At 42.7% G+C, this 24600-nt stretch overlaps 1 protein-coding gene across 1 annotated transcript in view; it reads right to left on the reverse strand.

Moving 5' to 3' along the window:
- Positions 1-24600, reverse strand: part of LOC140471388 (pancreatic secretory granule membrane major glycoprotein GP2-like) — a 64664-nt gene that overhangs the window by 12849 nt on the left and 27215 nt on the right. The window contains exons 7-11 of the mRNA XM_072567409.1: positions 21596-21672; positions 21346-21507; positions 13462-13557; positions 8389-8484; positions 3329-3424 (exon numbers count right to left, since the gene is read on the reverse strand). Of these exons, the coding sequence (XP_072423510.1) occupies positions 3329-3424; positions 8389-8484; positions 13462-13557; positions 21346-21507; positions 21596-21672 (527 nt within the window). The remainder of the gene's footprint in view (positions 1-3328; positions 3425-8388; positions 8485-13461; positions 13558-21345; positions 21508-21595; positions 21673-24600) is intronic.

Consider the following 24600-nt stretch of genomic DNA (forward strand, 5'->3'; position numbering starts at 1 on the left):
GTCACAGCATTTTGCATCCCTCAGTCACTGCATAACGCTTCCCGCAATGTCTGAGTGGCACTACCCTCAGTCACATCGTAAAACTGATTTCAGACATGACATGCCGGACACAGGAACAACTAATCTAATTTACCTGAGTCACGGCTCCCACTCTCCTTCTCAAAGGACATGACAACTTCCACTGTCACAATATTCCACTGCTCTCCGTCACTATATTTCAACAGCATCAGTTAATCCAACTCTCTCTCCTCAGTCACTCAATCACCCTCCCTGCTTTCATTGTTTCCGACTACTGAACACCACGAACTGGGTCACTGCATGCTGTGTAATTGGAGACATGTGATCAGAATGGTGGACTATATGTTGCAAACATGGAATGGATAAGGAAGACGATTTCTCAGTGGACTTTGGAGTTTTTAATACCTACAGGTTCCAGAGCAGATGAAAGTCTTGTCAATGCAAGAAAGAAATGCGATTACATCTAGGAGTCACATGAGCGAGGAACACAACAAATTAGCGGTCAAGACATCACAGCTGTCTGACCCAACGTAAAGACCAATCCTGAACAATTGCTCTTTTCCCTGTCAATATATCATAGACTAACAAAATGCAAGCATCACCTATTCATATTGTATGATAACAACATCAAAGGGATAGGATTCTGTTCAAGTCACTAATATTAGCGACATCTGCAATTGCATTCCACTTCAAACAGTCAAACTGCACAGTTCAAACCAAAAAGAAATTCTATTCCCAGTAATCATTAGAACATATTCTCAGCAGTTGGTGCAATATATTCATTTCAGTGACTTCATTGTACCTTTCAAAGTAACTTTGCCTCAAACTTTCGTTCAAAGAAATCGCACTCCCTTTCGGGCGTGCATCGTACACTCAGTGCCCTGAATTCAATCCTGCAGCTACTTGTGGATCTAACTGAAAGTGTGATTGCTTTGACCTTCATGACCGTGTCACTCGGAGAATTAACGTGTACTTCGACTGAGAGGGAATATTTCAAGGAAATTTGAGGCATTATCAGAGAGATATAAATCATAGAGATGCCCCAACCTGGCGCATAAGATGCAGCAGATTTGGAATAGAATCTCACAGTGGACTTTGGCTCAATACTGAACACAATCCCAAAGGTGCAGCCTCAAAAACGTCCCGTGCAACTGCAACATAGCGTCCAATGTCTATACTCAATACCCTGACTGATGAACACCAATGTGTCCAAAACATGGCTCAACGCCCTGTCTACCTGTGACTACACTTTCAGAGAATCGTGCACTTGAACCCCAAGGTTTCTCTGTTTCACTGCACTCCTCACCATTCACCACGAACATCCAACATTGATTTGATTTTCCAAAATGCAACACCACACACTTCTCTATATTTAACTCCATTTTCCATTTCTGAGCCCACTTCTGCAGATGTTTAAGGTTCTGCTGCCAAACATCCTCACTGACTCTTTTAGTGTCATCTGGAAACTTACTAATCATGATTTGTACATTCTCATCCAAATCATGAATATAGATAACAGTCAGGAATGGGCCCAGCACCAACCCTTGAGGCCTTCCGCGATTCACAAGCCTCCAGTCGGAAGAGCATCCTTCCACTATTACAGTCTGCTTCCTATCATCAAGACAATTGTGCATCAAATTGCCATCTTCCTCTGGATTCCATGCAATCTAACTTCCCAGAGCAGTCTACCACGTGGGACATTATGAAAGACCTGAATGAAAGTAATATAGACAAGGTTATATGCCTTGTCATTGTCAACCTTCCTGGTTAATTTATCAAAGAACTCTAACAAATTTGTGAGGCATGATCTCCCACACACAAAACAATAATGACTACTCCTAATCAAACCCTGCCTTTCCAAATTCACGTATACATTACCTCCCAGAATTTTCTGAAGGAACTTATCGACTCCAGATGTTAGCATTGTTGGTCTATAGTTCCCAGATTTGTCTTTGCCGTCCTTATGTGAACAGAGTACGACATTCTTTACCTTCGAGTCTTCCGGGACCTCACCTTCCGGGCTAATGATGATGCAAAAGGTATCAGCTGGGTTCTTAGCAATTTCTTCTCAGCTCTCTTGAAGTCTTCTTGCATATATTTTGTCAGGACCAGAAGACTTATCCACCTTCACACATTATAGTGCATACAATATCACCGCTACGCTGAGAAGGAATGTCCCCAAGATATGACTACAAATTTCGCCCAGTTCCAAACTCTTTCTCCACAGTAAAAATAGAGAAGTATTCACTGAGGACCTTGCCTGTCTCTGGCATTTCCAAACATACATGTCCACGCCTTGAGGAGTCATATTCTGTCTCTAGTTATTCTTAATCCTTTAATATACCTAAGGAGCCTCTTTGGATTCTCCATAATCCTCACGGCTATTTCGTGCCCACTTTCGCCCTCATGATTGCCTCCCTCAGTAAACTCCTGTTTTCCCTATACCCTTCTAGGAATTCCCTTGATTCCAGCTGCCTGCAACTGAGCCATGTCTCCTTTTTATCTGGTCAAAGCCCCAATATCTCTCGGAGTCCAGGGTTGCCTAGTCCTGCCAATCTTGCCCTTCACCTTCAAAGAAACATATAGACTCTAACTAGCTCGATTTTAAAGGACTTCCACTTGCCTTTCCCTGCAAATAAACTCCTGAAAATCCTGTGTAATTCCATCAAAATTCGCCTTGCCCCAATTTCGAACTTGATTCTGGGGGCCAGTTTCGTCCTTCTTAATCAATATGTTTTAAGGTCAATAGAACGATGGTCACTGATCCCAAAGGGTTCCACCTCTATCACTTTAGTTACGCCGTCCTGCCTTATTTCCCAAGAGTCGGTCAAGATTTGTCCCTTCCCGAGTCGGAACTCTATATCCAGATTTTGAAATAGTTTTTCTGAACGCACTGAACAAATTCCACCCCATCTAACACTAAACACTATGGGAGTCCCAGTCTGTGTCAGAAAAATCAAAATCTCCTTCTCCAACACTCCAAATGCTCCTGCAAGTCTCTCCAATATCCCGGCATATTTGTTCCTCTAATTCCCATTGACTATTTGGGGGACTAAAATACAACCCAGTAATGTCACTATCCCCTTCTTATTTCTCTATTCCACCCCCAAAGCCTCACTGTGTGATCCCTCAGTTATTACATCTCAGATTACTGCTATGTTACTCGCCTTGTACAAAAATACAAATCCCACTCCATTTTATCCACCGCTTCTGTCCCGGCTCAAACACCTGCTCTCTGGTACATTACGCTGCTTTTATTCATTCCGATTGTGTAAAGAATACTTTTCAGCGATTCAGCTCTGGCTGGTACCTGTTTCTGCCGTCACTGCTTTGTTTGATGATGAACTTCCCGTCGGCTTCTGAGTTGAATATGTCACGTTGTTCTCATGTTCAGTGGTGTTGGGATCTGAAGGAAGGGAGATACAGTATAAGAATGAATCAAAGATGGAACTCTTTAATTCAGATATTTCTCAACAATTCCCAGCGTGCCATGTATTTCATGGAGGCAAGAGCCCAGTAGCATTTTCACTATTATTAATGCAGATCCTCGGGATACCTGGTTTCAAATCTTCAAACTGCAGATGATGAAATTTTAATTTGATGCAAAATAACATATTTGGCATGAAGAATCTATTAATGACCACAAAACCATGTTCACTGGCTGGACCAATGACGCCCCACTGGCTAATTAATCTCTTCCAGGGAAGGAAACCTGATCCGCTCTGAAGTGCAAGTGCGTTCAGATCTATAGCATAGTTCTTGACATCCTACTTCGCTCAGTCACTCTATCGCACTTTTCTCAGTCACAAGGTCCACACGTCTCAGTCACTGTATCTCAGTCTGCTTAGTCATTACAATCCACTGCATTAATTCACGAAATTTCATTCCTCTCGGTACCAACGGATTCACTTCACTTATTCAATCACATTACTGTCACTCAGAAACACGCAATTCATTCAGTCACTGCATTGTCGTTTCCATCAATCTCTAAATGGCACTATGCTCAATAACATCGTAAAACCCATTTCTGATATGATATTCTACACAGATGAGCCACTAATCCGATTTACCTCAGTCACTGCATCCCACTCTCCCCCTCAAATGACATGACATCTTCCTCTGTCACAATGTTCCACTGCTCTCAGTCACTACATCTCACCGCCAGAGTTTATTCAAGTTCACGGTCCTCAGTCACTTCATCTCACTCCCCTCATTCATTGATTCCAATTACAGTCAGTCACGGCATCACACTGCTGAACACCACTAACCTGGTCTTATCTTAGCCCATACGTCACTCTCCCCTCAATCAATGCATCACTCTCTCCGCAGTTAATACATTTCACTTCGCTCAGTGCATACATCGCACTTCCCTCAGTCACTCTGTCACACCCGTCACACGATTGCAGTCCCCGAACTCTACGTTTGGCCTGTTGTTCAGAGTGGTATGTGCTGCGCTTCACAATTCAGAGCTAGTATATCACGCCTTTTGCACAGTGTCCACATCTTACTGAAGGACATAGTCCTTGGCTAAATCTTATAAGCAACAGACAAACCTTTCAGAAGGTGTTATTGTTTTCAATGTCACGAAAATATCTATCAGAAAACATCCAGCCTGACTAAGAGAGGATTTAAAAATCAAAATTGAGGCATCACCTGAATATGAGTGCTCCCTGGTGCAGAAGATGAAGCGGGTTTGGAAGACGATATTTCAGAGGACTTTGGAGTTGTTTTACTGACAGTTCCATGACTTGTTACAAGTTTTGGAACTGCAATAAAATAATGCAAGTATGTCTCGGCCATACAGAACAGAGGAGAACCACTCAACTGAGGACATGACATCTACCAGTCTCAATATAGAGAAGAATCCTGAATACCTGGCCTCATCCCAGTCACTACCTCAAAATTGGAATGACAAAATGTAAGCATCACCCAGTCCTTTCTGCAGGATCAAATTCCAAGGGCCGTAAAGTTAGACGTGTGCCATCAACTTATATTTGAAACAATCTACACGTACAAGTCACAGCAATCAATATGCAAACCCCTCCGCCCAATAGTCATTGCCGATAATACAACTGAATCCTTGCATTCCGTTCCCTGTGGTGCCCTTAATTACGAATCTCCCAGAAACCATTCCACAGAATTATTTGAAAAAAGTCACATTGCCCCGCACTTACTCGGTACTGAAACCTTACTGAAGTACAGAGACAGTCCTAGATGTAATGTTACCGATATTTGTGGAATGTATCTGAAGTAGTGGTTGCATTTTTAACGTCATGAAAGAATCAATCAGAGATGGAAAGTGTAATTCCGACTAAGAGGAAATTTAACAATTAAGTTTGAAGTATAACGGGAGAGATGTGATCAGAATGTTGGACTCTGGGTCATAAATATGGAATGGATTTGGAAGACGATTTCTCAGTGGATTTTGGAGTTTTTATACCTACAGGTCCCAGAGCAGCTGAAAGTCTTCTCACTGCAAGAAAGAAATGCGATTACATCTAGGAGTCACATGAGAGAGGAACACAACAAATTAGCGGTCAAGACATCACAGCTGTCTGTCTCAATATACAGACCAATTCTGAACAATTGGTCTTTTCCCTGTCAATATATCACAGTTAGGCCAACAAAATACAAGCATCACCCAGTCCTGCTTCAGGATCAGAACATCAAAGGAATAGGATTCTGTTTCAAGGCACTCTAATTAGTGACAGCTCCAATTGCATTTCACTTCAGTCACACCAAATAAAAAATTCTATTCACTGTAAACATTAGAACATGTTCTCGGCAGTTGGTGCAATATATTCATTTCAGTGACTTCATTGTACCTTTCCAAGTAACTTTACCTCAAACCTTCATTTTTTTAAAAAATCGCACTCCCTTTCGGGCGTGCATCGTACACTCAGTGCCCTGAATTCAATCCTGCAGCTACTTGTGGATCTAACTGAAAGTGTGATTGCTTTGACCTTCATGACCGTGTCAGTCGGAGAATTAACGTGCACTTTTGACTGACAGGGAATATTTCAAGGAAATTTGAGGCATTATCAGAGAGATATAAATCATAGAGATGCCCCAACCTGGCGCATAAGATGCAGCAGATTTGGAATAGAATCTCACAGTGGACTTTGGCTCAATACTGAACACAATCCCAAAAGTGCAGCCTCAAAAACGTCCCGTGCAACTGCAACATAGCTTCCAATGTCTATACTCAATACCCTGACTGATGAACACCAATGTGTCCAAAACATGGCTCAACGCCCTGTCTACCTGTGACTCCACTTTCAGAGAATCGTGCACTTGAACCCCAAGGTTTCTCTGTTTCACTGCACTCCTTCAGGCCCTACCATTCACCACGAAAATCCAACATTGATTTGATTTTCCAAAATGCAACACCACACACTTCTCTATACTTAACTCCACTTTCCATTTCTGAGCCCACTTCTGCAGATGTTTAAGGTTCTGCTGCCAAACATCTTCACTGACTCTTTTAGTGTCATCTGGAAACTTATTAATCATGATTTGTACATTCTCATCCAAATCATGAATATAGATAAAAGTCAGGAATGGGCCCAGCACCAACCCCTGAGGCCTTCCACGATTCACAGGCCTCCAGTCGGAAGAGCATCCTTCCACTATTACAGTCTGCTTCCTATCATCAAGACAATTGTGCATCAAATTACCATCTTCCTCTGGATTCCATGCAATCTAAGTTCCCAGAGCAGTCTACCACGTGGGACATTATGAAAGACCTGAATGAAAGTAATATAGACAAGGTTATATGCCTTGTTATCGTCAACCTTCCTGGTTAATTTATCAAAGAACTCTAACAAATTTGTGAGGCATGATCTCCCACACACAAAACAATGCTGACTACTCCTAATCAAACCCTGCCTTTCCAAATTCATGTATACATTACCTCCCAGAATTTTCTCAAGTAACTTATGTACTCCAGATGTTAGGATTGTTGCTCTATAGTTCCCAGATTTTTATTTGCAGTCCTTGTTGAAACAGAATACAACATTCGTTACCCTCGAGTCATCCCTGACCTCACCCATGACTGACATAGACTGGGACTGCCAGCTGGGTCCCCCGAAATTTCTTCTCTGGTCTCTTGAATTCTTCTTGCATATATTTTGTTGGGACCAGTAGTTTGATCCGAATTCACACATTATCGTGCGTACAATATCACCTCAGTGCTGAGAAAGAATGTCCCCAAGATATGACCGCTAATTCGCTCAGTTCCAAACTCTTTCTCCACCATAAACATAAAGAAGATGTATTCATTGAGGACGTTGTCCATCTCCGACACTCCCAAATATTCATGTCCACTATGCTCCTCGAGGAGTCCTATTATCTATCTAGTTATTCTTGTTCCTTTAATATACTTAAGGAACCTCTTTCGATTCTCCACAACCGACTCACCCACGGCTATTTCGTGCCCACTTTCGCCCTCATGATTGCCTCCCTCAGTAAACTCCTGTTTCTCCCATATCCTTCTAGGAATTCCCTTGATTCCAGCTGCCTGCAACTGAGCCATGTCTCCTTTTTATCTGGTCAAAGGCCCAATATCTCTCGGATTCCAGGTTCCTTATTCCTGCAAATTTGCCCTTCACCTGCAAAGAAACATATAGATCTTGCACTCTAACTATCTCACTTTAAAGGCCTTCCGTTTGCCTTTCCCTACAAACAAACTACTCGAATAAACTCCTGAAAATCCTGTGTAATTCCATCAAAATTCGCCTTGCCCCAATTTAGAACTTGATTCAGGGGAACAGTTTCGTCCTTCTTAATCAACATGTTTAAGGTCAATAGAACGATGGTCACTGATCCCAAAGGGTTCCACCTCTATCACTTTAGCTACGCCGTCCTGCCTTATTTCCCAAGAGTCGGTCAAGATTTGTCCCTTCCCGACTCGGAACTCTATATCCAGATTTTGAAATAGTTTTTCTGAACGCACTGAAGAAATTCCACCCCATCTAACACTAAACACTATGGGAGTCCCAGTCTGTGTCAGAAAAATCTAAATCTCCTTCTCCAACACTCCAAATGCTCCTGCAAGTCTCTCCAATATCCCGGCATATTTGTTCCTCTAATTCCCATTGACTATTTGGGGGACTAAAATACAACCCAGTAATGTCACTATCCCCTTCTTATTTCTCTGCTCCACCCCCAAAGCCTCACTGTGTGATCCCTCAGTTATTACATCTCAGATTACTGCTATGTTACTCGCCTTGTACAAAAATACAAATCCCACTCCATTTTATCCACCGCTTCTGTCCCGGCTCAAACACCTGCTCTCTGGTACATTACGCTGCTTTTATTCATTCCGATTGTGTAAAGAATACTTTTCAGCGATTCAGCTCTGGCTGGTACCTGTTTCTGCCGTCACTGCTTTGTTTGATGATGAACTTCCCGTCGGCTTCTGAGTTGAATATGTCACGTTGTTCTCATGTTCAGTGGTGTTGGGATCTGAAGGAAGGGAGATACAGTATAAGAATGAATCAAAGATGGAACTCTTTAATTCAGATATTTCTCAACAATTCCCAGCGTGCCATGTATTTCATGGAGGCAAGAGCCCAGTAGCATTTTCACTATTATTAATGCAGATCCTCGGGATACCTGGTTTCAAATCTTCAAACTGCAGATGATGAAATTTTAATTTGATGCAAAATAACATATTTGGCATGAAGAATCTATTAATGACCACGAAACCATGTTCACTGGCTGGACCAATGACGCCCCACTGGCTAATTAATCTCTTTCAGGGAAGGAAACCTTGTCCGCTCTGAAGTGCAAGTGCGTTCAGATCTATAGCATAGTTCTTGACATCGTACTTCGCTCAGTCACTCTATCGCACTTTTCTCAGTCACAAGGTCCACACGTCTCAGTCACTGTATCTCAGTCTGCTTAGTCATTACAATCCACTGCATTAATTCACGAAATTTCATTCCTCTCGGTACCAACGGATTCACTTCACTTATTCAATCACATTACTGTCACTCAGAAACACGCAATTCATTCAGTCACTGCATTGTCGTTTCCCTCAATCTCTAAACGGCACTATGCTCAATAACATCGTAAAACCCATTTCTGATATGATATTCTACACAGATGAGCCACTAATCCGATTTACCTCAGTCACGACATCCCACTCTCCCCCTCAAATGACATGACATCTTCCTCTGTCACAATGTTCCACTGCTCTCAGTCACTACATCTCACCGCCAGAGTTTATTCAAGTTCACGGTCCTCAGTCACTTCATCTCACTCCCCTCATTCATTGATTCCAATTACAGTCAGTCACGGCATCACACTGCTGAACACCACTAACCTGGTCTTATCTTAGCCCATACGTCACTCTCCCCTCAATCAATGCATCACTCTCTCCGCAGTTAATACATTTCACTTCGCTCAGTGCATACATCGCACTTCCCTCAGTCACTCTGTCACACCCGTCACACGATTGCAGTCCCCGAACTCTACGTTTGGCCTGTTGTTCAGAGTGGTATGTGCTGCGCTTCACAATTCAGAGCTAGACGGTGTCAGAGTATATCACGCCTTTTGCACAGTGTCCACATCTTACTGAAGGACATAGTCCTTGGCTAAATCTTATAAGCAACAGACAAACCTTTCAGAAGGTGTTATTGTTTTCAATGTCACGAAAATATCTATCAGAAAACATCCAGCCTGACTAAGAGAGGATTTAAAAATCAAAATTGAGGCATCACCTGAATATGAGTGCTCCCTGGTGCAGAAGATGAAGCGGGTTTGGAAGACGATATTTCAGAGGACTTTGGAGTTGTTTTACTGACAGTTCCATGACTTGTTACAAGTTTTGGAACTGCAATAAAATAATGCAAGTATGTCTCGGACATACAGAACAGAGGAGAACCACTCAACTGAGGACATGACATCTACCAGTCTCAATATAGAGAAGAATCCTGAATACCTGGCCTCATCCCAGTCACTACCTCAAAATTGGAATGACAAAATGTAAGCATCACCCAGTCCTTTCTGCAGGATCAAATTCCAAGGGCCGTAAAGTTAGACGTGTCCCATCAACTTATATTTGAAACAATCTACACGTACAAGTCACAGCAATCAATATGCAAACCCCTCCGCCCAATAGTCATTGCCGATAATACAACTGAATCCTTGCATTCCGTTCCCTGTGGTGCCCTTAATTACGAATCTCCCAGAAACCATTCCACAGAATTATTTGAAAAAAGTCACATTGCCCCGCACTTACTCGGTACTGAAACCTTACTGAAGTACAGAGACAGTCCTAGATGTAATGTTACCGATATTTGTGGAATGTATCTGAAGTAGTGGTTGCATTTTTAACGTCATGAAAGAATCAATCAGAGATGGAAAGTGTAATTCCGACTAAGAGGAAATTTAACAATTAAGTTTGAAGTATAACGGGAGAGATGTGATCAGAATGTTGGACTCTGGGTCATAAATATGGAATGGATTTGGAAGACGATTTCTCAGTGGATTTTGGAGTTTTTATACCTACAGGTCCCAGAGCAGCTGAAAGTCTTCTCACTGCAAGAAAGAAATGCGATTACATCTAGGAGTCACATGAGAGAGGAACACAACAAATTAGCGGTCAAGACATCACAGCTGTCTGTCTCAATATACAGACCAATTCTGAACAATTGGTCTTTTCCCTGTCAATATATCACAGTTAGGCCAACAAAATACAAGCATCACCCAGTCCTGCTTCAGGATCAGAACATCAAAGGAATAGGATTCTGTTTCAAGGCACTCTAATTAGTGACAGCTCCAATTGCATTTCACTTCAGTCACACCAAATAAAAAATTCTATTCACTGTAAACATTGGAACATATTCTCGGCAGTTGGTGCAATATATTCATTTCAGTGACTTCATTGTACCTTTCCAAGTAACTTTACCTCAAACCTTCATTTTTTTAAAAAAATCGCACTCCCTTTCGGGCGTGCATCGTACACTCAGTGCCCTGAATTCAATCCTGCAGCTACTTGTGGATCTAACTGAAAGTGTGATTGCTTTGACCTTCATGACCGTGTCAGTCGGAGAATTAACGTGCACTTTTGACTGACAGGGAATATTTCAAGGAAATTTGAGGCATTATCAGAGAGATATAAATCATAGAGATGCCCCAACCTGGCGCATAAGATGCAGCAGATTTGGAATAGAATCTCACAGTGGACTTTGGCTCAATACTGAACACAATCCCAAAGGTGCAGCCTCAAAAACGTCCCGTGCAACTGCAACATAGCTTCCAATGTCTATACTCAATACCCTGACTGATGAACACCAATGTGTCCAAAACATGGCTCAACGCCCTGTCTACCTGTGACTACACTTTCAGAGAATCGTGCACTTGAACCCCAAGGTTTCTCTGTTTCACTGCACTCCTTCAGGCCCTACCATTCACCACGAAAATCCAACATTGATTTGACTTTCCAAAATGCAACACCACACACTTCTCTATACTTAACTCCACTTTCCATTTCTGAGCCCACTTCTGCAGATGTTTAAGGTTCTGCTGCCAAACATCTTCACTGACTCTTTTAGTGTCATCTGGAAACTTACTAATCATGATTTGTACATTCTCATCCAAATCATGAATATAGATAACAGTCAGGAATGGGCCCAGCACCAACCCCTGAGGCCTTCCGCGATTCACAAGCCTCCAGTCGGAAGAGCATCCTTCCACTATTACAGTCTGCTTCCTATCATCAAGACAATTGTGCATCAAATTACCATCTTCCTCTGGATTCCATGCAATCTAAGTTCCCAGAGCAGTCTACCACGTGGGACATTATGAAAGACCTGAATGAAAGTAATATAGACAAGGTTATATGCCTTGTTATCGTCAACCTTCCTGGTTAATTTATCAAAGAACTCTAACAAATTTGTGAGGCATGATCTCCCACACACAAAACAATGCTGACTACTCCTAATCAAACCCTGCCTTTCCAAATTCATGTATACATTACCTCCCAGAATTTTCTCAAGTAACTTATGTACTCCAGATGTTAGGATTGTTGCTCTATAGTTCCCAGATTTTTATTTGCAGTCCTTGTTGAAACAGAATACAACATTCGTTACCCTCGAGTCATCCCTGACCTCACCCATGACTGACATAGACTGGGACTGCCAGCTGGGTCCCCCGAAATTTCTTCTCTGGTCTCTTGAATTCTTCTTGCATATATTTTGTTGGGACCAGTAGTTTGATCCGAATTCACACATTATCGTGCGTACAATATCACCTCAGTGCTGAGAAAGAATGTCCCCAAGATATGACCGCTAATTCGCTCAGTTCCAAACTCTTTCTCCACCATAAACATAAAGAAGATGTATTCATTGAGGACGTTGTCCATCTCCGACACTCCCAAATATTCATGTCCACTATGCTCCTCGAGGAGTCCTATTATCTATCTAGTTATTCTTGTTCCTTTAATATACTTAAGGAACCTCTTTCGATTCTCCACAACCGACTCACCCACGGCTATTTCGTGCCCACTTTCGCCCTCATGATTGCCTCCCTCAGTAAACTCCTGTTTCTCCCATATCCTTCTAGGAATTCCCTTGATTCCAGCTGCCTGCAACTGAGCCATGTCTCCTTTTTATCTGGTCAAAGCCCCAATATCTCTCGGATTCCAGGTTCCTTATTCCTGCAAATTTGCCCTTCACCTGCAAAGAAACATATAGATCTTGCACTCTAACTATCTCACTTTAAAGGCCTTCCGCTTGCCTTTCCCTACAAACAAACTACTCGAATAAACTCCTGAAAATCCTGTGTAATTCCATCAAAATTCGCCTTGCCCCAATTTAGAACTTGTTTCAGGGGAACAGTTTCGTCCTTCTTAATCAACATGTTTAAGGTCAATAGAACGATGGTCACTGATCCCAAAGGGTTCCACCTCTATCACTTTAGTTACGCCGTCCTGCCTTATTTCCCAAGAGTCGGTCAAGATTTGTCCCTTCCCGACTCGGAACTCTATATCCAGATTTTGAAATAGTTTTTCTGAACGCACTGAAGAAATTCCACCCCATCTAACACTAAACACTATGGGAGTCCCAGTCTGTGTCAGAAAAATCTAAATCTCCTTCTCCAACAATCCAAATGCTCCTGCAAGTCTCTCCAATATCCCGGCATATTTGTTCCTCTAATTCCCATTGACTATTTGGGGGACTAAAATACAACCCAGTAATGTCACTATCCCCTTCTTATTTCTCTGCTCCACCCCCAAAGCCTCACTGTGTGATCCCTCAGTTATTACATCTCAGATTACTGCTATGTTACTCGCCTTGTACAAAAATACAAATCCCACTCCATTTTATCCACCGCTTCTGTCCCGGCTCAAACACCTGCTCTCTGGTACATTACGCTGCTTTTATTCATTCCGATTGTGTAAAGAATACTTTTCAGCGATTCAGCTCTGGCTGGTACCTGTTTCTGCCGTCACTGCTTTGTTTGATGATGAACTTCCCGTCGGCTTCTGAGTTGAATATATCACGTTGTTCTCGTGTTCAGTGGTGTTGGGATCTGAATCAATGGAGATACAGTGTAAGAATGAATCAAAGATGGAACTCTTTAATTCAGATATTTCTCAACAATTCCCAGCGTGCCATGTATTTCATGGAGGCAAGAGCCCAGTCGTACTTTCACTATTATTAATGCAGATACTCGGGATACCTGGTTTCAAATCTTCAAACTGCAGATGATGCAATTTTAAGTCGATGCCAAGTAACATATCTGACCTGAAAAATCTACTGATGGCAATGAATCCACGTGCTTTTGCTGGCTAATTAATTTCTTTCAGGGGAGGAATCCTCATCTCCTCTGAACTGCAAGTGAGTACAGATCTACAGCAACTTTACTTGCATACCCTCTGAAAGGGCCGAGCAAACTACCCTTCGACCACCAATCAACCACCAATCGCTTCGACATTTCAACGAAGAAACAAATCCAGATGAATCACCTGGCATCGCACGAAGCACTGGGAAAGATGATGGTCCAATAAGCCCTGTCACCCTCCAAAGTCCTCCTTACTAACATCTGACAATAGTGATAACTTCGCCAAAGTTATTTCACAGATTAGTCCGTCATTAGCCTAATTTTGCTTCCATCGTAAACCGTGGAGACAGTTCACCAGATGTTACCATGGCCATTATAGATAGGTCCTGTCCCACTTACAGGACAGTCCTGGCAGAGGTGGGGGCACAGTGACCTACAATCAGAATGAAGTTCATCCCAAAGTCTTCCGCATGGAAGCTAGACCTTAACCTTCTTGTGGCGTCAGATTAAACATGGTTAAGAAAGATTATGCTGATTACCACATCTGAGGAATCAGTACTGCTACATACTGCACAATGTACGAGATAAGCATAGAGTCTGGCAAGTACATAAGATGTACAATGAATGCGTGGGGAATTGCAATATTCAACACCGATAGTGTATTAGCATAACAGTGTTGATCGACCTGTTCGGGTCCTAAAGATAAAGCTGCTACAATGGGGCCATGACAGGTGGTCAGGGGGTAAAATGCACTTGCTTTCATCCTTATCACTCTGCCGACTGCAGATGCATCTGAGCTGAAAAGGTGTTGCTGGAAAAACGCAGCAGGTCAGGCAGCATCCAAGGAGTAGGAGAATCGACGTTTCGGGCATCCGCCCTTCTTCAGGAATCGGGAAGAGATTCCTGAAGAAGGGCTGATGCCCGAAATGTTGATTCTCCTGCTCCTTGGATGCTGCCTGATCTGCTGCCCTTTTCCAGCAACACATCTTTCAGCTCAGATCTCCAGCATCTGCAGCCCTCACTTTCTCCTTGCCGATGCATCTGCACAAGAAAATACTGTCAAAAGTGACTACAGCATAGGTCTTGTCGAGACGAACTTGAAAACCATCCAAATTGTTCTGTGGCACTCTCACCAAGCGAAATGGGACAGACTTCAAGCAGATCTAGCAATTTCAGGTTCGGTAAAGCCCAGCTGGGCATCAACAGCGACAAAACAGTCTTCCATCCAAATCGGCAACATGTTGTTGAGCGTACTCCCCACTCAAACCTTAAAATAAAATGATGGAATCGAACTTGCTCAGTGGAATGTGCAGGAGGGTACAGCAGGAGGAGCACCGAGCATGCACAAAAATGCCACATCAACAAAATGAAGCTACAAAACACGGCTACTTCGAGGGAGGGATGAGTGAGGTAGAATTGTCTGGGAGATAAGCCTCGCAAGAAAGGTAGTGAAACAGCAATGGCGGGAGCTTCTGGGAGTAATTCAGGAGACACACCAGTGATTCAAACTGAGGAAAACAAACAATGTTATAGGTAGGTTCAGGCAACCACAGATAAGTCAGGGATAGCGTCAGAGCAAAACAGAGAACGTATAATATGTGGCACATGGCCGTGGGATACCGAAAGACTGGGAAGCTCACAAAGATGAACTGAGGGCAACAGAAAAGAAAGAAGGAATGCAAAGCTTAAATATGAAGTTCAGCTATCCGGTAATATAAAGGGAGACTGCAAGAGTTTCTTTAGATAAATCAAGGGGCAAAAGAGAGGGCAACGTGGACGCTGGGCGGCTGGGGGACTGGCGCTGGAGAGATAGCATTGGAGAACGAGGAAACGGATGAGAATGGAAATACTTATTTCACGTCATGCTTCACAGTGGAAGACAGGCAAATATCCCAAAATTTCAAGAGAGTGAGGGAGCAGAGCTTCGTGTGGTGACCACCACCAACAAGAAGGTGAGAGAAAAACAGAGTGTCCTGAAGGTGAAAAAAAAACACCTGAACCAGATGTATTACACCCAATAGTTCGAAGGGAGATATCTGTAGAGATGGTGGGGGTGTCAGTCGTGACAATTCAGGAATCGCGATAAACAGGAATGTTCCTAGAAGACTGGAAAATCACTAACGTGACATCCCTGTTTAAAAAGGGAGTAACTCAAAGGAGGAACACTTGCTGATCAATTAGCCCATCGTTGGGCCTGAATAAGCTACTGGAATCCATTGTGAAGGATGAGATTTCTGAGTATTTGGAAGCACATGGGTAAATAACAGAAAGACAACATGGTTTCATCGAGGGGAAGTCATGATCAGGTTAGACCGAGGAGAGTCTGTTATCTAACTGGAGTTCAAGAAAGTGTTTGACAAAATGCCTCACAGGAGATTACTAACTAAGATAAGGGCCCATGGTATCAGAGGTAAGGTGCCAGTATAGATAGCAGCTTAGATGTGTTATGAAGTTGAAGGTGTGTACGTTACCTCTCAGAGAGAGTAAATGCTGTCTTGCACTGAGAGCTGACAAGCATCTGTCGTATAACGAACTAGCTGAGTGGAGTGGAACACTGAAAATATGTTACATTTGGCTGTGAAATAGATACCTGAGTTCATTGCTGTTTTGACAACAATCTGAATGTAACCAATCAGCTTAAATTATGCACCAGGATGCTAAAAACAATCGTGTTTGAATTTATTGCTTTGTTAACCTCGAACCAATGAGACTATCTGATGTTTGGATATTAAAAAGAAGGCAGTACAAACATTAGGCAGAGTATTGACATGGCAACTGCCATTTAAACAAGTCTCTGTGAAAGGTACCTCCTCGCCTGAAACATATTCGCAATAAAAGAAGGAAGACGACTCAGGGAGAACGTTAATGTAATTTTAATTAGTGTTTTATTGGAACAGTATATTGTTGCAGAGTTGTACGCTGATAATAAGCAGTTAAGAGATGCGGGGGTATTAGAGGCGTGGTTAGCTGTTCTTCAATGTGCACTCATAGAGTTAAAAGATAACTAGATGCCATTTTTAAAAGATTGGATTTAGGAGGTCTGTTTTACTTATATATTAATAGATTATGGGTGATGGTGAGTTTTATTTTTGGGTGTTTGGTTTAATTAACTGAGGGGTTCACCACAATGTCGTTACAGCTATCCGGCAGAAATCTGAGAGTGGAGATTAACAGATACTTCTCAGGATGGCAGCAGGTGACAAGTGGTGTTCTGCAAAGCTCAGTTTTGGTGCTACAACTTTTCATTTCATACATTAATGATCTAGATGAAGGAACTGAGGGGATTCTGGCTAAGGTTACAGTGGAAACAAAGATAGGTAGATGCACAGCTCGCATTGTAGGGGAGGCTGCAGAAGGATTTGGACAGCTTAGGAGAGTGGGCAAAGAAGTAACATATAGAGTAAAACGTGGAAAACTGTGAGATCATGCACTTTGGTCGGAAGAGTAGAGGCATGGAGTACTTCCTAAATGGGGAAAGAAAAGTAGAATTCTGAAGTGCAAAGGGACTTCTAGCTCATGAGTCCATCAAGGTAAACTTGCAGGTTGAGTCATTAGTTAGGCAGGCAAACATAACGAAGACAATTGTTTTGAATGGACCGGAATATTAAAGCAGGGATTTACTTCTGAGGCTCTATAAAACTCTAGTCAGGCCACATTTGTATTGTGCACAGTTTTGAGCCCCCGTATCTCAGAAAGGATATATTGGCCCTGGATAATGCACAGAAAAAACTCATGGGAATGATCCCAGAAATGAAAAACTTTTGCGGACTCTGGGTTCATACTCGATGGAGTTTAGAAGGAGGAGGGACATATTTGAAACATACAGAGATTAGCCAGCGTAGATATTGGAAAGATGTTTCCATGGGCAGGAGAGACTAGGACACGACACCACAGCCTTATAGTAAAGGGACACCTTTTAGAACAGAGATGAACGAGAATGTGCTGAGTCTTTGGAATTGACTGACACAGAAAGTTGTGGAGGCGAGAACATTGAGCGTATTTCGGACTGAGATAGGTGGGTTCTTCAGTTGGGTCAAGGTTTACAGCTTGAGAAAATTATCAGGCATGATTGAATGGTAGAGCAGACTCGATGGGCTGAATGGCCTAATTTCTGCTCGTATGTCATTTGGTTTTATGGTCTTATGGCAAACAACATAATCTGCAAATGATAGACCGATATAATCGATCCCATAAACAATGGGTCAGAAGTGCCACAAGCAGTTAATGGTGTTTTTACATAACAACTCATTGCAGGAGGAGCCACAAATACCCCCATCCTCAATGATGGCAAAGCACAACACAGTTGAAAACGCTAGTCTGAAACGTTTGAGGCGCGGTGGCTCTGTCGTTAGCACTGCTGCTTCTACAGCGTCAGCGAACCTGGGTTCAATCCCTGCCTCAGGCAACTGTCTGTGTTGAGTTTGCACATTCTCTCAGGAAACTGTGTGAGTTGCCTCCCACAATCCAAACATGAACAGGTCAGGTGAGTTGGCCATGTTGGACTGTCCGTAGTGTAAGGTGTATTAATCAGGGGTAAATGTAGGGTTGTGGTGGGATTTACTCTTCGGAGAGTTGGTGTGGATTTGTTGGGCAGAAGGGCCTGTTTCCATACTGTAGTGAATCTCATATCAGCATTCCCAAGTGAATCAGCCATTTTAGCCTCCTCCAATTATTCCCAGCATCACAGGCAGAAGTTTTCAGCCTTCGCATTTACTCAGCGCAGTGAAAAGATACTGTTGAAGACATTGGATATTGCAAAGCTACAGAGCTCTGAGACTATTCCGGCAATAGTACAGAAGAAGTATACTGCAAAACTCGCAGTGCTCTAGCCATGCTCTTCCAAAACAATTCCAAACCTGGCATGAACACTGCAGTGTACAAAATTTCCTAGTTATGTCTCATCCACTATATGCAGGACAAATCCAAAATATTTATTTTCTATTGCACCAGTCAACACCTGATCATCAGGGAAGTGATAGAAGGTGTCATCAACAAGTGAGATAAAGCAGCATCTGCTCAGCAATAACCCACTCAGAGATGCCCAGTTAAGTTCCACCACAAAGACTCAGCTCCTGGACTCATTACAGCCTCGGTTCAAGAACGGACAAGAGGAAAATTCCAGGGATGAGGCGCCAGTGTCAAACCCTGACACTGAAGCTGCATTCGAATGAGTGAGGCATCAAAAGCATGAGCAAAAATGGGATTAATGGGTATCAAGGTCAAATATTCTACTGCTTCCAATCAAACCTGTCATGTCGAATTTGATTCTGTGGTTTGGGGTCAAACACCTTAGCTTCTTGGCGTCACTTCAGGTCTTCCTGGCGTTGGAATCTTCGGTCAAACCATCCTCAACGTGTTCATAAATTACGTTCCCACCGTTTTAAGGTCAGAAACTGGGATGTTCACAGATGGTTGCAGAATGGCTAGCTGTGTTTGCGACCCCCTCAGACATTGAAACAGTCCATGTTCAAATGCAAGAAGATCTAAGTAATATCCCTGTTTTGACTGACATGTGGGAAGTAACACCCACACAAATGACAAGAGATGACCAAGGAATCAGGATGAAATGGTGGTTCAGTGTTTCACACTACTGCCTCAAAGTGCCTGGGACTTGGATTCAATTCCAGCCTCATGAAATTGTTCACGTGGTGATTGTGCATCGTCCCGTGCCCACGTGGTTTCCTTCCACAGTCCAAACATGTGAAGGTTGGATAGAGTAGCCATGAGAAATTTAGGATTAGAGGCGTTGGGTTGTGGGTTGTGTGGGATACCTTCCGAGAGGCGGTGTGGATTCAATCTTCAAAAAGTAACACCGTAATCATTTTCCTTGTGATTCAATTCCATTACCATGGCTGAATATACCATTACTAGCATCCTTGGGGTGACTCAAATAGATTTGTCACTAAAAGATGGCAACAATAAATCCAGCCTAGGAATTCTGCGGCAGGAGCTCACGTTCTGACTCCCAGAAGACTGCTTAACACCTCCAAGGCAGGAGTCAGGATGCAAGCAGCACCAACAACACTCAAGTATTCCTCTTGATTTGCATTACATCCACAAACATCTGTCTCTCCACCACCAACATTCAGGAGCACGGTTTGTACTACTTACAAAATGCACTGCAGAATTCACGAAAGATCTTCAGACAGCACCGTTCAAACCCACGGCTGCTTCCATTCTACACGACCGTGGGAAGCAAACACATGGGGGGACAAGACAACTTGCAAGAACATGCCCCAGGCAATCGCCATCGTCACTTGGAAATGCATCGCTGTGCCTTTCCTGTCAAAATGCTGGTGCCCCCCATCGCTATGGACACGGTGGGTCATCCACCAACACACACACTGGAACTAATCAAGAAGCTATTGCATCCCCACTTTCTCAAGGGCAATTAAGCACGGCCAGTAAATGCTGGCTCAGTCAGCCACCCAGTTTCCCACGAATGTCTGATACAAATATAATGCCGAGGCACAGTGCCTTCCCCAGAATTAATACCAGATACGAATCTATGCCCTTTGTGGTTTTCCTGAAGAAACATTTACAGCAGTGATTGCTGCTGCTCCCGATAACTGAAAGATTTTTTGCCTCTGCATTAATTGTACTGAACGAGTGGGGACAACTTCATTTAAATCCCTGCTGGCGAAGGGTTCATTTTATTTTCAGATCCTACATTCTCTGTCGCATTTGTGAAATGTTCTCAAATGAATGTGGGAATGAGACTAGGTTTCGATGTGTCCTTTTACTAGATGGCAGTACTGTGTTAAGACCAAGAAATGAGAGACTGAAACTTTGACAGTGGACGGTCACTGGGAAAGTGAATTTTACAACGCGTAAGCAAACAGCTCAGCCCAACAGGTCCAACTTGCATTTCTGAAGTGGATGCAGTGAGGATGGGAGTAGAACATGGTGACTCAAGTGAGTTCAATGCCGTGACAGTGAAAAATGTCACACAATATCTTGGGACAGTGGGACGCAGTGATTGAGGGACTGGGATGTGTTTTCTGACATGAGAGGGACATCAGAACAGATTGCAGAGTGATGTAGTTAGTGTAGTGAGCGTGATGCTGTTGTTGAGGGAAGTTAGAAATGTTCACCGGGGGGGGGGAGTGATTAAGATGTGGTAGAATGTAGGAACTAAAGCAAATTGAATTTCATGGCTTAAGGGAGAAGAGTGCTTCGACTGAAAGAAGTTGGATGTTCTGCCTTGGAAATCAACATCCTGTTTCTTTGGATTGTTTCCTTGCATAATTAAGACAGGGAGGAACTTTCACGTTGCCAATCATTCTGTGCTGCAGTGACTGATTGTTACATTTTATTTACGTCCTGTCTGAGAGCAGTGACTTCCCAACTACATTATGTTCTCGTCCTCTTTTCAGTTAACTCGGATCGCTTTCGTATATTGTGTTTCGAAAGTTTTCAACCACTCAGTGATTGAAAGTTCAAATTATTTTCCAAAGTCATTGGAATGATATTTTCTTGGTGGAGTGAGACAAGCCCAAAGTTGCCCTTGTGGATAATGTAAAAAGAGAACAATACCTGTGCAGTAGGCAGCGCACTGATGCAACGCCTTCAGTTCATAAACAAAGAAACTGCTGCAGTTTTTGATCTTTATCTCATGGATCCAGTAACATTGATTTCTTTCCCAGTTTATACAAACTCTCCTGGTCACTTCCCCATCGGCCATGGTGGGATGAGAACCTGCAATAAGGTTTATCAGGATTGAAGAATGTAATCAATGTGAACAGTGCTGGACAGTGAACATCTGTCTAATAAATTATGGAATTACCCTGTAACCACGCTGTCCCACGTGTCGAGCAGCGATTTGGTGGGACAACCACCTCTGCCATCTTCCATCCACCGGAGCTGAAACAGCAATCACAGAGAAAGCTAATGAATGGCGATCTTCCATCACAGCATACCCAATTAAAGTTCCTCGATGTCACCATACTTCCCAACCCAAAGAGGTTCATCATAGTCATGGACCCATAGAGGTTGAGAGCATATGTGAAAAAAAAAGGTCCTTTATCACATTGTGTTGCAACAGTCGAAAGCAGATTGGAAACCAAATTTTCAACGGCTTGTCCACCAACCTTCTTTGCTTTAGCATTGTAAGTACCCATCTAAATATCTTTTTTTATAATGTGAGAGGTTTTCAATTAGTCTTCCTCATGAACAGTAAGCCTCAGATTACCATTACCTCTGGGCAAAATCATTTATCCTCATATGCTGTCTAAACCCATTACCCTAATTTTATGCCTCCTGGCCATTCATGTCTCCATCAAGGGGGAAGAAGAAAGGATATTCTTTTTGAACCTATCTCTGAAAATCATAACTTCTTTATGCATTTTAATCATGTTGCCTTCCAATCACCTCTGCTACAAGGAAAACAGAAACAGTTGTTAACTTCAGTTTTCCGAAATTAAAATCTATAGCCCTGTCAACGGCACTTTAGATCGTTCCTACTCAAGCTGCATTTCTTGGACATTTCTTCCAAACCACCTCCCGTACTATCACAATCTTTCGATTCTGCATATTCCAGAATTCCGCACAATACTCGGGGTGAGGGGTGTAAAAAGTGTCGCCCGACTATTGCCCCGCCTGTATTAGCCTTTGAAATGTCCATTCCAGGATGGAGTGGTGAAAAACATTTTGGATTTATTTAAGTTTGCACTTAATATACTCGTGACTGACAACAGGTTCAAAAGATGCAGAGCCTGGATGGGAAAGACGACAATCAGACAGAGAGTTGGAGTGACATAGAGATGGACAAGACAGAAACAGATACTTTGCTACAACTCACCCATGCTGACCACATATACTAAACTAATCTAATCCCATTTGCCAACATTTGGCCCATATTCCAACAAACCCTTTCCATTTGTATAACCGTCCTGATAGTTTTGAAATGTTGTAATTGTACCAGAATCGATTACTTCCTCTGGCAGTTCATTCCAAACACATACCGCCCTCTGTGTGAAGAAGTTGTCCATTGGGTCAGTTTTAAATCTCTTCACTCTTCACCTTGAAGCTATGCCGTCTAGGTTTGGTCTCATCGCCCCAGAAATAAAAAAACAAGACCTTGACAATTGAAGCTCTGCATGCCCCTCGTGACGTTATAAATTCTATCAGTTTACCCCTCAGCCACTGATGCTTATGGCAACCAACATCGGGAGGAGCATCGAGACCTCAGTCGATCAATCTCTCCTTCAAATTTCATCTGTCTGCTAATCTGCCATGTTTCCAAATTCGAGTGTAAGTCTGAATTTTTGTACGCTGCATGTCTTTTGACACGGATGCGATTAGATGTCCTCGTTCCTCTAACATTCCTGTAAACAATTTCTGAACTGCAGTTTCTCGCTGATCAATGGAAAGTCTGGGAAAAAAAACGTCATGCCGGAACTAAGGCATGTGACCATACGGGATGATAAGGTGTAATCATTCCCAAGGACTGCTCCTCGTCATTCAATATGATCATGATTTGTTTGACATTCATTGTGTCCACTTTTCCTGCCTTTGCTTGAAACGCAAGATTCTCATACTCATTAAAAATCTATCCATCTCAACGTTAAAAAGATCCAGGACTCTTCCCCCAAAGATCCCTTTAACAATCTATTCAACACATCTGAGAAATAATTCTGTCCTGTTTTAAGTCTCAAATGGATGCCCCTTTAATCTTTTTGTATTTGTTGTGATATTAGATTCGCCCACGATGGGTAATATCCTCAAAGTATTTACCCTGTCAAGCTGAATCAGAACTACATGGATTTCAATGAGATTACCTCTCAATCTTCGAAACTATGGCGAGTCCTGTCTCAATTCGTTGAACATTTGCTCTTTAGAAAATCCCTCCTCATCTTGGATAATCTTGTTAAACGACTCTACACTGCCTCGAATGAAAGGCTACAGCTCCAGAAAAAATGAAATCAAAACTGATCACAGTGCTACTAATGTTCTCTGACCAGCAGCTTGGACAATTGCAGTAAGTCTTTCCTTCATTTATACTGTAAACCCTTGAGATAATGACAGACTTTCTGATGACCTGCTGTCTCTGTTTGTTTGCTTTCTTTGTCTCGTTCATAAGAAAACACAAGGCCGTTTGTGTTGTGGCTTACTGCATCTATCCCTCCCCCATTTAGATGGTCTAACGTCCAAAGTGCTCAACTTCACATTACACCCAATTTATGCATTATTGCTCACTTCTTTAACCTGAAGAAAGGGATTAGGAGAGCTAAGAGAGGGCATGAAAAATCCCTGGCGGATAGGATCAAGGATAACCCCAAGGCATTCTATGCATATGTGAGAAACCTGAGAATGACGAGAACGAGGGTAGGTCCGATCAAGGACAGTGGTGGGAGACTGTGTATTGAGTCGGAAGAGATAGGAGAGGTCTTGAACAAGTACTTCTCTTCAGTATTTACGAACGAGAGGGACCGTATTGTTGAAGAGGAGAGTGTGAAACGGACTGATAAGCTAGAAGAGATACCTGTTAGGAAGGAAGATGTGTTGGACATTTTGAACAACTTGAGGATAGACAAGTCCCCCGGGCCTGACGGGATATATCCTAGGATTATGTGGGAAGCAAGAGAGGAAATTGCAGTACCGTTGGCAATGATCTTCTCGTCTTCACTGGCAACTGGGGTGGTACCAGGGGACTGGAGAGTAGCGAATGTTGTGCCCCTGTTCAAAAAAGGGAATAGGGATAACCCCGGGAATTACAGGCCAGTTAGTCTTACTTCTGTGGCAGGCAAAGTAATGGAAAGGGTACTGAGGGATAGGATTTACGAGTATCTG

The sequence above is a fragment of the Chiloscyllium punctatum genome, unplaced genomic scaffold, assembly GCF_047496795.1.
Source record: "Chiloscyllium punctatum isolate Juve2018m unplaced genomic scaffold, sChiPun1.3 scaffold_54, whole genome shotgun sequence".
Classification (NCBI taxonomy): Eukaryota; Metazoa; Chordata; class Chondrichthyes; order Orectolobiformes; family Hemiscylliidae; genus Chiloscyllium; species Chiloscyllium punctatum.